General features: G+C 38.4%; 2 protein-coding genes across 2 annotated transcripts in view; one reads left to right on the top strand and one right to left on the bottom strand.

Moving 5' to 3' along the window:
- Positions 1-4,276, bottom strand: part of LOC107680204 (piggyBac transposable element-derived protein 4-like) — a 6,888-nt gene extending 2,612 nt beyond the window's left edge. Inside the window, exon 1 of the mRNA XM_016476009.1 lies at positions 3,173-4,276. Within this exon, the coding sequence (XP_016331495.1) occupies positions 3,173-3,527 (355 nt within the window). The 5' untranslated portion in view covers positions 3,528-4,276. The remainder of the gene's footprint in view (positions 1-3,172) is intronic.
- Positions 1-13,052, top strand: part of LOC107680187 (gastrula zinc finger protein XlCGF57.1-like) — a 964,523-nt gene that overhangs the window by 513,579 nt on the left and 437,892 nt on the right. The gene's annotated exons all lie outside the window — the stretch shown is intronic.

Raw genomic sequence — 13,052 nt, 5'->3', positions numbered from 1 at the left:
GACTTCATTTCTCTAGTGAACTAACGAGCTGTGGACACTGATGACTTGCTGAGGTAAATTAAATGCTACGTGACATTTTATTTCCACGCTGTATTGTTGATGTCTTTCCGCGGTTCACGGGAACCGGAGCTGATCGCGTCCGCTCTAGTCAATGCTTGTGTTGGGATTATATACCAGCACGTTTCTGAACCGTCCCAGAAGCGGCTCTCCAAGGTGTTTATACAGCGATCTGTCATGCCACATCAAAGACTGTCAAAACGCCATTTATTATTTGAAAAAAAAAAAAAACTGTATTCGTTCGGTTCACATGCGTACTGAACCGAAAGACCCGTACCGAAACGGTTCGGTACGAATACGTGTACCGCTACACCCCTACTGTTTACACACTTAAAACAGTGGAGATGATCGTGAACTTCAGGAGAACCCCCCCCCTGCACTCACCCCACTCACATTCATGAACTGTACTGTAGCAACAGTAGGGTCATTTAAGTTTCTGGGCACCACCATCTTTCAGGTCATTGACTCTATTACAAAAAAGAGGTTGTATTTCCTTCACCAGCTGAGAAGGTTCAACCTGCCACATGAGCTGCTCACCCAGTTCTGCTCAGTCATCAGTGAGTCTGTCCTGTGTTCATCTATAACTGTTTGTTCGGTTCAGCTACCAAATCAGACACCAGGAAACTACAACAGACTTTAGACCTCCAGAGTGAGGAAAAGGGCTGATAAAATCACTCCAGCCTACTTCCTCTTTGAACTGTTGCCCTCTGCGCAGCAAAAAGTCCAGTGTTGAATTAACTCTAAAATAGTTGATTTTAACACTTTTTCAGAGTTTATATAGCCCCACACTCTCCAGAGGTAAATTTACACTTTCAAAATAGTTAAAGTTAACACAAAAAAAAGTGTTAAAATAACACTAAAAGGGATACAGAAAAACACTATTTAGAATGATTTAGGTGGTTAGAATTAGGCCATGTCCACACGTACACAGGTATTTTAAAAGTTTTTCCTTCCATTTAAAAAAAAATCTCTGTCCACATGAAAACGCAAACACATGCTGTGAAGCACTGTCAAGAGCATGCCAAGCCAACAGGTGGCGATATAATCTCAACCATGTAGCCATGTTGGCCAATCAGAAGCCTGAAAAAGTTTCCAGTAGGCGGAGATAACAGCACAGGCTCCGACGTCACAAGCCAAAAACTCCGGTTTCACTGTCTACACGATAACACTGCAACCGTAGTTGTTGAAAATCTTCACCCTGGCAGGAGTGTTCAAAAATGTTCGGTTTCAGTAACCTGGCGCTGCATTTGCTTGTGGACGAACGGCCAAACCGCGTAGAAAAAGCTACGGTTTTGAAAATAACCGCGTTCGTGTGGACAGGGCCTTAGTTTCACTCTGTGCGGTCTCAAAATATCTAAAAAACACTGTTAAATGTACTGAAAACATAGCTAAATCAACTATAGCACAAACTCATTTACATCAACGTGTTTATTTTTAATTCTCCCTTGCAGTGCAATTTGAAGTTGAATTAAAACAATACAAAAAAATGGTATGATATACAAACTTACATCCGCAACACTGTATGAGCTTTGAATATCAAATGGCTTATAAAATCTAATCTCTGACAATTTTATAATACACATTTCCTCACTTCATAGTACTCTGAATACATAAAGATGCTCATCAAAATGTGTAAAAGTTCACAAGTGCAATATCATATGACAAATTGAACACAAAATGTGCCTTGAAAAGTTGCAAATGCTCCAAGGGAGCCATTTGCCTGGCATGGGATGAGATGCTTATTCAAGGCGATGTAGAAGCTGCCAATCTTGCTTTTCTGACGTCCAACATCAAGGAGGTACAGATGCTGATGCTGATTGTTGCTAAGGTGCTCCTCCAAACTGCAGCATGACTAGAGTTGAAATTAACACTGTGACTGCACATTATGTTTGTGTCTAATGTTCAGTGAAAACATCATAAAAGTGATTGTTCAAACAATGACTCAATCGCTATTGAAATATGGGAATGCCTATGAAGACTTGATTTCAATCTCATTCAGGTTTGAGCAACCCACAACACATTTTTAAAATGCCACTACCTTATGATACATTTACAAGTCTTTCAGCAGCATTTGGAGACTTCAGTCCTCCTAGTGGTGGTGGAAAGAGATGTATCAGTAAAAAAAGGGATGCCATTTCCTGGTCGTAGAGTGAAGACAAAGATTCACATGAGTTATTTAACGGAAAACTTCTAATTGAATATTTGAAGTTTAAGGACAGCATTTTAAACATTCATCTACCTGTTGTATGTATGTAGTCTAAAATTAGTTTTCCAGATCAAATTAATCTGGGAAAAAAAAAACATCCATCTCGTTGTCACGATTGCCTACGGAAGGGAACGAGGAACGCAGGAGAATCACAATCAACAGTCTTTTAACCCTTTAGAACCTAAAGCTAAAATAGGCCGTTTTCACTCATTTTGGTTTTTTGAGTATAAAATTATAACACAATGTGGTATCTTCAAGTGTAAGGTGTCATTTTTTTCAGAAAATGATTGGCTTTCAGGAAATTACAGTTATTGTACATTATTGTGTGTGGTGAGTTAGTAAATAGAATTTAAATAGACAAAAAATTTAAAAACGGGAAGAAATTTAACTGCTTTTTATTTCTGAAAACTCTGAAAACTCATGAACGAAAGAATCTAATGCCTCAGTCTTGAAAAAGGAACTATAATACAGTCTTTTTGGGAATAGACAAAAAATTTAAAAACGGGAAGAAATTTAACTGCTTTTTATTTAGAAAAAATCTGAAAACTCATGAACGAAAGAATCTAATGCCTCAGTCTTGAAAAAGGAACTATAATACATATATACAAGTCTTTTTGGGACACTAGATTGCACAGTTTTCACTCAGGAGACATTTGTTTTACCCCAGTTCTCCAGGCGTTTTTGGATCCTTCAATCCAGTAATTTAAATGTGGTGCTCTCTGAAGCAGTTCCTGTCTAACTGCAAGCATAGTCCCACATCACATTCCTGGCACTTCCATGGGGTGCTCCTTTTGCATCGTATGCAACGACGCCGCTGGCCCTCGGCCCTCTCTGAAAGGTTTTGAGTGTTACTCACAGGAACAGGCAGATGATCACATCTCTCCTGCCATCGAGGGTCGAGGGGAACACCTGTGAGCTGAGCAGCTAGCAGCTCCTGAAAGTTTTGCCGTGTCATGTGCTTGTCATGGTGGATGGCACACAGCTCTTTGTGTAAAATGAAGCTGTTGGTCACTGCAATGTCTAGGAAGTGCTGGAAAATTGTCATGTACCACTTCCGTGTTTTACGGTGCACAGAATTTGTTCCGAGCATCTGGTCAGAGGTGTCAACTCCTCCCATATACTTATTGTACTGCTGAACTGCTGTTGGCCTGGGAACAGGGACCTTCTCTTTTCGCCCATCCTCTGTCGTCTGCCACCTTAGCACAGTCTCCCCGCTGTACACTGTGTGGATAGTTGTGCACATGGAGACCTCCCTTGTGTCCATCCACTTCACAAACACAAGGACATCATCTCTGATCCAGCGAATGGAGCCTCTTGATGACCTTTTGCTCAGGGCATTTTGTTTGGTTGAAGGAACACCAACACTTCCTTCTCGACAAGTTCCACATGCACCAAATCCCAGCTGGTGCAGATGTCGAAAGAGGAGAGAGGGCTTGTGTAGAAATTGTCACCGTAAATCACATAGCCTGACCCCAGGTAGTCTCAGTTCACCAGTGATGTGACAACATCAAAAGACAGGCCTTTCCCAGATGCAAATTTTGACTTCCCAGTGTAGATTTTGAAGTCAATGGTGTAGCCGTTGACATCAGCTAACACAAAAAGTTTTATGCCCCACTTAGTAGGCTTGGCCTTCATATATTGCTTGAAGAATATCCTGGCTTTGGTGGCAATCATCCTCTCATCAACAGAAATGTTCTGTCTAGGGTGGTAAACAGACATGCACCTGTTCCTCATAATGTCCAAGACTGGTTGCACTCTGCGGAGACAGTCATATTCCTCTGTGCCCCTTTTCTTGTTATTCTCTGCATCTTCCATTGGATCACTGATGTGCAGATTGCAGGAGATTGCTAAGAAACGATCCCTGGACATCACAGTAGCAGGAAAGGGAACATGAAACAAAGTCTTCTTCCTCCAGAAGTCCCTCACTTTTGGTAGATCCATCACACCCATGTAGAGAAGCAGACCTATGTACTTCTTCATTTCTTCAGGGTATACATCAGCCCATGTGAATTTCCTACCGCATTCTTGTTTGTGTTTGCACACAAGATGTTTACGACCTCTTCGTCAAAATACTGACTGAAAATATCAAGAGGAGACCATTTCCCAAATGTGAGTGGAGGCTGCACTCAAGGTGTTCTTTTAGGAGTAAACCTTGGAACATTGGGCACTATATCAGGATCTGCCTCAGTGTTCCATCTTCCATCATGTGATCCTGGTGAGAGGCTACGCGATTCCTCAGGGCCATGAATGCGCCCACAGCTACGGCCCCTCTGAGGTGGTGTTGTGTTCGATGTGGATGGCCCATTTGCTTCTTCGTAGGTAACTTGAGAAGCCACACTGGGGGGGGGGAAATAGAAGCATGTGTTACAAACTCACTATATTATATTCATAAACTAAGTAACTACAATAATAATAATACAATAATGAAATAATATAAAATAAAGCCTGCAGTTGCTTACACACACACACGTACATGCACGAACACGCATACACACCTATACACAAACATACAGATATACACATGCACACATACATACATGCATGTACACACATATACACATTCATATACAGACACGCACACATAAACATATACACATGCACACACCTATACACAAACATGCAGATATACACATGCACACATGCATACACACACATGCACGATCACGCTTATACACAAACATACAGATATAAATATTCACACATGCATACATGTACACACACACTTGCATACACAATCACACTTATACACAAACATACAGATATAAATATGCACACATGCATGCATGCACGTACACACATGCACAATCGCACTTATACACACACATACAGATATAAACATGCACACATACAGTTGCACTTGTACACACACAGAGATGCACATGCACACATACATGCACGCATACACACACATAAGCAAAAATATGAATGCTATGGCGTTCGGACGGGCTCTTTAATATGACGTTGTAACATGCACTCGTCTCACTGAACGTGACGTCTATGTCTGTCACATTACTGTTCGTCTGCCTGAACGTGACGTCTGCGTTTGCTGCAAGGGTTTCCAGCACATTCCATACACTTATCCGTGCTTTATTATACCTATTCATTCTCTATTTTTGTTTTATACAAATGATATACAAATTTCTGTATGCCATTGCTTCTTGTCAACATATCCACAGATATTTATGAAGAAATCATTAAAAAAAAAAAAGTTGTTCTAGCATGTATTCACCACTAGGAGTCTCTAGACCAACACAAAATAACACATTTTAAAACATTGCTATAAACATTTGGGCTAATTTAACTAAAATAAACAATTCAACAGTTACATTTTTTGAAACTGAGATGTATATAAATAAGCTGAATACATAAGCGTTCCATTGATGTATGGTTTGTTAGGATAGGACAATAATTGGCCAAGATACAACTATTTGAAAATCTGGAATCTGAGGGAGCAAAAAAATCTAAATATTGAGAAAATCATCTTTACAGTTGTCCAAATGAAGTTCTTAGCAATGCATATTACTAATCAAAAATTAAGTTTTGATATATTTACGGTAGGAAATTTACTAAATATCTTTATGGAACATGATCTTTACTTAATATCCTAATGATTTTTGGCATTAAAGAAAAATGGATAATTGTGACCCATACAATGTATTGTTGGCTATTGCTACAAATATACCCCAGCGACTTAAGACTGCTTTTGTGCTCCAGCGTCACATTTGTGATATTTACTCCATGGCCATTATTTACCTTTACCATTTTAACCTTATTAAGTGTGTAATTCATTTTAAATGTCAATGTCTTATATTTGGTCAATACATTTAATTATAATATGATATTGTAGGGCTTTTACAAATCAAATTAAATAATTTACACTGAAACATTAATCTTATAAAGTTTTTTGCAGTTGTCATTTTGCAATTAGATTTTTGAATGTACGAATAAGAAATGTTGGAAGAAATTCCATGTTGTAAGTCACTGAAAACGCACAAGACTGGACTTTATGTATATGAATTATATCAATTTTAACATCACACAATTTATTTTTAGTGCACACAAGCACAACTAGTGCTATGAATAAAGAATTTTATTCTTCACTTATTATGACAAATACATGTACATCTGTTTAGTCCTTTTTCACAACAAATGACGAAGAAATAAGAAATAACAATATGTAATGGGGTGAGCCAATAAACTACATTACCCCAAATGTGGGTGCCTGTAAAATGCCCTCCTTCATATAAAATATCACGTTATTTATGCATTTGTAATTGCAGGTTAAATGCATTCATGTCTTGCATTAAACAGTGTGTAAATGCATCTAAATGCCTCTTCAGATGCAGCTTCTGTGTTTCCTCTGCATTGCAAAGATGAATTTTGTTTATAATGATTTTATTGGTTTGTTAACAGCCCCAAATGTCTTAATTATTCTAATTGACTTTATTGATTAAATATAAGAATTTGACGCAAAAGATAATGCACGCTTCTAGAAAAAAAGGTTTATAAAGGTAAAAATCCCTTTAAACTGGTTGGAAAATATTACATTTCTTTCACTGCTGTGAACTGACCACCACGTAGAATATGAAGAATATTAAAAACTTTAGGAGTCAGCTGTCCACAGCAGTCCTGCAGCGCTACATATAATTTTTGTCTATTTCGCACACCCCTAGGCTAGATATTTATTTCTTCTTTGCTTGTCTGGTACACATAATTCACTGATTATCGTAAACTAAGCTTTTATCTTTTTAACAGATTTTCTCAACGATAACACAAAAAAAAAAAATTTTTTCTTTTTGTTTTTTGAAGGGGGCGGGTTCTGGTTAGGGGGACCCCCCAAGAGCTTTAACACAATTCGAACACTGCTTATTAAGCTTGGCTAATGTTATTTACAACATATTGTGCATTAAATTAAATTATTGTTTTTCTACTTCTGGCTTTAGGAAAGCCATCATATGTAATGTAATGCAGTGCCAAACCACATGTGACCGTATGAAGCTCCCAGATGTGTTTGAGCACTTGAGAATGAAATGCAGTGTAGTGCTTAAAGCTGCTGATGGCCAGGCTCCATGCTGACTGCTTTTGATATTGATCCGCCTTTGTCCAGGGACTCGTTACTCCATTTCTGTTTGTCAAATGTCTGTGACTGAAACGTATTTATATTGATGTCTCAGTTGTTGAAGCATTTTATGTTCGTACCAATATTTACACATATTATTAAATTTGCCAGAAATAAAATCAGTTGAAAGTGAGAGGATGTTTTTTGTTTACAGCACTGGTCAAAAGTTTGGACACATTACAGTTTCTAATGTTTTTGAAAGAAGTCTCTTACGTTCATCAAGGCTGCATTTATTTGATAAAAAATATGTCTAATAAATAAAATGTCTAAATTATTGTATTATTATATATCTATATTTAATATGCACATAATTTAATGTATATTGTATAAGTTAGCCGGAAAAAAGACAGACGCACTAAAAACTGCAATAAAAAAAAAAGACAGATGCAGACGTCACGTCCATTGAGAGGAATGAATGAAGGGCAAGTAAATTGTGCATTCGCTGACACGCTGCACTGAGCCGTGTGAGTAGCGTGTTATGATACGTGTTAGCAAAGAAAAAAAAAACTTCACTGCTACACGTGAATCATGCGTGACGTCTGGCTCGACACTTCACTGCCACACGTGATTTACGTCACATCTGCGTGACATCTGCGTCTTAAATTGAATGGATTAAATAGCAATGATACATGTTAGCAAAATAAAAAACTTCACTGCTGCACGTGAATCACGCGTGACGTCTGGCTCGACACTTCACTGCCACACGTGATTTACGTCACATCTGCGTGACATCTGCGTCTTAAATTGAATGGATTAAATAGCAATGATACATGTTAGCAAAATAAAAAACTTCACTGCTGCACGTGAATCACGCGTGACGTCTGGCTCGACACTTCACTGCCACACGTGATTTACGTCACATCTGCGTGACATCTGCGCCTTAAATTTAATGGATTAAATTGCAATGATACATGTTAGCAAAATAAAAAACTTCACTGCTACACGTGAATCACGCGTGACGTATGGCTCGACACTTCACTGCCACACGTGATTTACTTCACGTCTTCGCCTCGTCTGCATCTTAAATTGAATGGATTAAATAGCAATGATACGTGTTAGCAAATTTTTGTTTTAAAACTTCACTGCTGCACGTGAATCACGCGTGACGTCTGGCTCGACACTTCACTGCCACACGTGATTTACGTCATATCTGCGTGACATCTGCGTCTTAAATTGAATGGATTAAATAGCAATGATACATGTTAGCAAAATAAAAAACTTCACTGCTGCACGTGAATCACGCGTGACGTCTGGCTCGACACGTCACTGCCACACGTGATTTACGTCATATCTGCGTGATATCTGCGTCTTAAATTGAATGGATTAAATAGCAATGATACATGTTAGCAAAATAAAAAACTTCACTGCTACACGTGAATCACGCGTGACGTATGGCTCGACACTCCACTGCCACACGTGATTTACGTGACGTCTACACCTCGGCTTAAATTGAATGGATTAAATAGCAAAAAAAAAAATAAATTAAGACGTCAGTGAGACGAGTGCATGTTACGTCATATTAAAGAGCCCGTCCGAACGCCATAGAATGCATGCATACACATATGCACGTACGCACACACATACACGAGCAAACACATGAATGCATGCACGCACATACAAACTGGCATTTTGAACTGAAACATTGAGTCTATGGCTATGTTACTCACATTTCTCATAGCTTCATCAGAAAGAAACATAAGCTTCACTTACCAATACACGTCTGGATCAACACCAGCAGCATACGCCTCCTCAACGTCTGAATAAACAGACTCCGGGTCTGAAGAGTCATGGTCAGCCTCTTCCCAGGTGTCCTCAAAGATCAAATCAATCGCGTCCTCTTTTGTATACCCTTTCTTCGCCATGCTTTTGTCCTTTTTTAAATATTTTTTGCACTCTCAAACTCTAACCTGCTGCGCTTCATATCTCTCTACTCAAATCCGTCCTTCCCGCTCTCCCCGAAAGCCGCTGTGATTTGCTGATAGAAAGCACGCAATTACCGTAACAAGCCGTATATTGTTGTAAAGCGCAAGTTGTCTACTATCAGGAGCAATTGGATTTTGTTTCATAGCGCAAACGGTTGGTGAGTTACGGTTAGAGCTGCTCGATTATGGCAAAAATCATAATCACGATTATTTTCGCCAATATTGTAATCACGGTTATTTAACACGATTATGAGGGGGCCATATGACCAAAACTTTGTATGAGTGATTTATTTAAAGATAGTGCTACATATCAAATCTATATTTCCTGTAAATAAGGTTGCTATGACATCTACATTGTAGAGAGAAGCGGAATTTCAAAAAAAAAAAAAAGGTCCTCAAAATAATTGAAAATAATTAAACTCTCAGTAATAAAACATACAAATACAATAGAATAAAAAGATACAAATGAAACAAACTGTGCTTTAATATTTTGTTATGCAAGTCTCAAGCAGTTTACAACCTACAACAGAAATGAATAATCAAGTGTAAAATAAAACAGCATAGTCTTCACAACTTTTTTGCTTCTTATTAAAGCTACAAAAGTCCTTCACTCAAGAGCAGTGTGTGATTTTGAATTTGTCTTTTGTTGTTTGATTAATATTAAGCACACAGTTGCAGCAGGAAAATAGCCTGCTGTCTCTTTAAGAGCCGCACGGATCCAATTTACCATTACACGCGTAATTTCATTCTCAACTCTTTACGTTCATTTATTACATGACCGACGAAGGTATACATGAATAATCACTAAGGTCCGCATTTTAAAACATTTTTTTTTACCGTTTAGGGCAGGCGCTAAAAGATGACTTTACATGTCCGTGTTGTGTTCCGATTTTGAGCACATATATCTTCCTGAGTTTTTCTTTAATATACTTCTATAAATCAAGCACGTTCCATTTTGCAAAAGTCATGTTACATGATTTTACCAATTTGCATGTGAAATTGGGTTTTTATGGCGTAACAAAAGCGCAGCGCTGGAAAAGGGGGCGGAATGGGGCGCAACAATAGTTTTCAATCTCGATTATTGTATTTTCATTATCGTTGGAGGCTAAAACCGAGATCGAAACTGTTTTTCGATTAATTGCACAGCCGACACGTTCGGTTTTAAAGGAGCCTCGCTGCTGCAACAGTCACAAAATAAATTACACTTAGCTTTTTTAACATACTGATAGTGATTTTCTATGTTAGTTTCAGCAGAGCCCGTGCCCCCACCAACAGTCCTCAGCTACTCCGCAACGTTTCAGCTCTGGGAAAAAATTAAATTGGTAAGCAAGACAAATCGGTTCGCTAAATACTGAAATACAAATTGTTTTTACGTAACAAAAAGAAGGGCCTACGTCTCATACGTTTAGAATTCTGGAGCCTTGGGTTGCTAAGAAACATGCATTATCAAAATTAAAGTTTTTTGGGTGTTAGTATCAATGTTAGTCTTAAGGTTATCTATAAGGCAGTGCGCTCCAAAACAGTGACAAAATTCGCATTTAGAAGATATAAGCATTCAAAGCTTGCAGTTCGTCACTTCCGCCAAAACGGCTCAACAATTTTTCTGACGTCACATCGTACTTCAGCTTCTCATCAAACTTTCTGTCCAATCAAATGCTCTCTAGAATCCGAAGCGCCCGCCCCCTACACTATAAAATAGACGCTGAAGCCGCAGCTGAAATCGGTCACTGGTCACGGAGCGGATCACATGCGCGAGTCGGCGCAGACCACTAAATGTATCGGAGCTATTTGAATTCTACACAGAATGCTATATTTTATAGCAATATGGATGAGATTGTGGCTGGCATACCCTGTCAAATGCGGTTTTACGGAGCTCAATGGCTCTGAACGGCTCTAGCCCAAGCTGTGATATAAACAAACACTATTGGCTATTTTAAAAAGGGGCGGGGCTGCTTGATATGTCCCGCCCTGTCTTCCTGTTTCAGTTAAAATGACATCAACACATAGAGTAACGCTGCGTGTTTCTAAGCATTTCAGGGGACCTTTAAGCAAAATGCATGGCTGGTTGCAGTAGATGTTTGCTTTAAAGGGATAGTTCACCGAAAAATGAAAATTCTGTCATTAATTACTCACCCTCATGTCGTTCCAAACCCGTAAGACCTTCGTTCATCTTCAGAACACAAATTAAGATATTTTTGATGAAATCCGAGAGCTCTCTGTTCCTCCCATAGACAGCAACACAACTGTAATGTTCCCAGGTCCAGAAACGTAGTAAGGACATCAGTAAACAGTCCATGTGACATCAGTGGCTCAACTTAAATTTTGTGAAGCTACGAGAATACTTTTTGTGCGCAAAGAAAACAAAAATAACGACTATATATTCAACAATTCTTCTCCCCCGAGTTACCGTCTTCCACCGTTTTGGGGAGTACCTAACGACAGAAGAGTAATTAATGACAGAATTTTCATTTTGGGGTGAACTAACTCTTTAAAGTATTGGACATCTTTAATATAACGTAGTCCAAACAGTGTTCCCCGCTGTGGGAGTTTCTACAGACTGTGGTGTATGGACTTCCAGGGGATGACTTCTGCGAGGATTCACTTTTGCTGACAAACAGTAGTTATATTACTATTGTGACCTAACCTCTACCTTCAGCTTCTATTACGCTGTCTATTCTTTTAACTTAACTTGTGCACTTCTACTTCTGAATACTTGTATTTTCTTCTACATTGTAATTACATTACAATAGATGAGCCTTGCTCTGAACATTCCTCTCGCACAATATCTTGATGCTTACGCACATGAATGTTTATGTAAATGCTATGAAATGTTTTTGTTTTTCAAATTCAAATTTTCTTCAAAAAGTTCATTTTTTTCTGACTTGAATCAGCCTTTTTTTTTGTAATTGATGCAGTTTAATGCAGTTTCATTACTCTAAATATTATATTTTTCTTCTACATAACCTAGAGAATTACAGGACCACACACACACACACACACACCATATTTTAAAACATCAATGCATCTTTTCGTTTTGCAGGAAAATTTCAGTAACTTAAATAATTTGTGAAAATACATAGTTATTTCTCCTGCATGTATCATGCAGAAGACAATTTGCAAGTCCTACATCACTTCATATTACATTTTTTTCCAGCGCATTTATGGTTATAAATTTTAATGTTAGGTGCTAACTGACAATTAAATACAGATACATGGGTGTACTCTAATGCAGTGGTTCCCAACCCTGGTCCTTGAGGCACCCCAACTCTGCACGTTTTTGCATGTCTCCTTAATCAAACACACCTGATTCAGGTCATCAGCTCATTAGTAGAGACTCCAAGACCTGAAATTGGTGCAGAGAAAGGAGACATGCAAAATGTGCAGTGTTGGGGTGCCTCAAGGACCAGGGTTGGGAACCATTGCTCTAATGTATATATAAAAGTCTATTTGGAAAATGTATTAAGTGAGTTTATGTATCCAAAACAGAAAGTTCATCAACAGCGTCATGGCCCAGTACATAATAAAATGGGGGAACTGTACATTGATCAAATGGGAGAAACTGTTCAGATGGGATGGGGTTCATTTATCGGACAAGGAGAATGATATTTTTTTGAAAAACCTTGAGAGTGGCATTAGCAAATAATAATAATAAAAATCTACAAAATATCTATTTGTCATTCATTCTCGCATACGTGTGTGTGTGTGTGTGTGTGTGTGTGTGTGTATATATATATATATATATATGTAT

This window comes from Sinocyclocheilus anshuiensis, unplaced genomic scaffold (assembly GCF_001515605.1).
Source record: "Sinocyclocheilus anshuiensis isolate Anshui unplaced genomic scaffold, SAMN03320099.WGS_v1.1 scaffold492, whole genome shotgun sequence".
NCBI classification, from domain to species: Eukaryota; Metazoa; Chordata; class Actinopteri; order Cypriniformes; family Cyprinidae; genus Sinocyclocheilus; species Sinocyclocheilus anshuiensis.
This window is presented reverse-complemented; position numbering and strand designations above follow the sequence as displayed.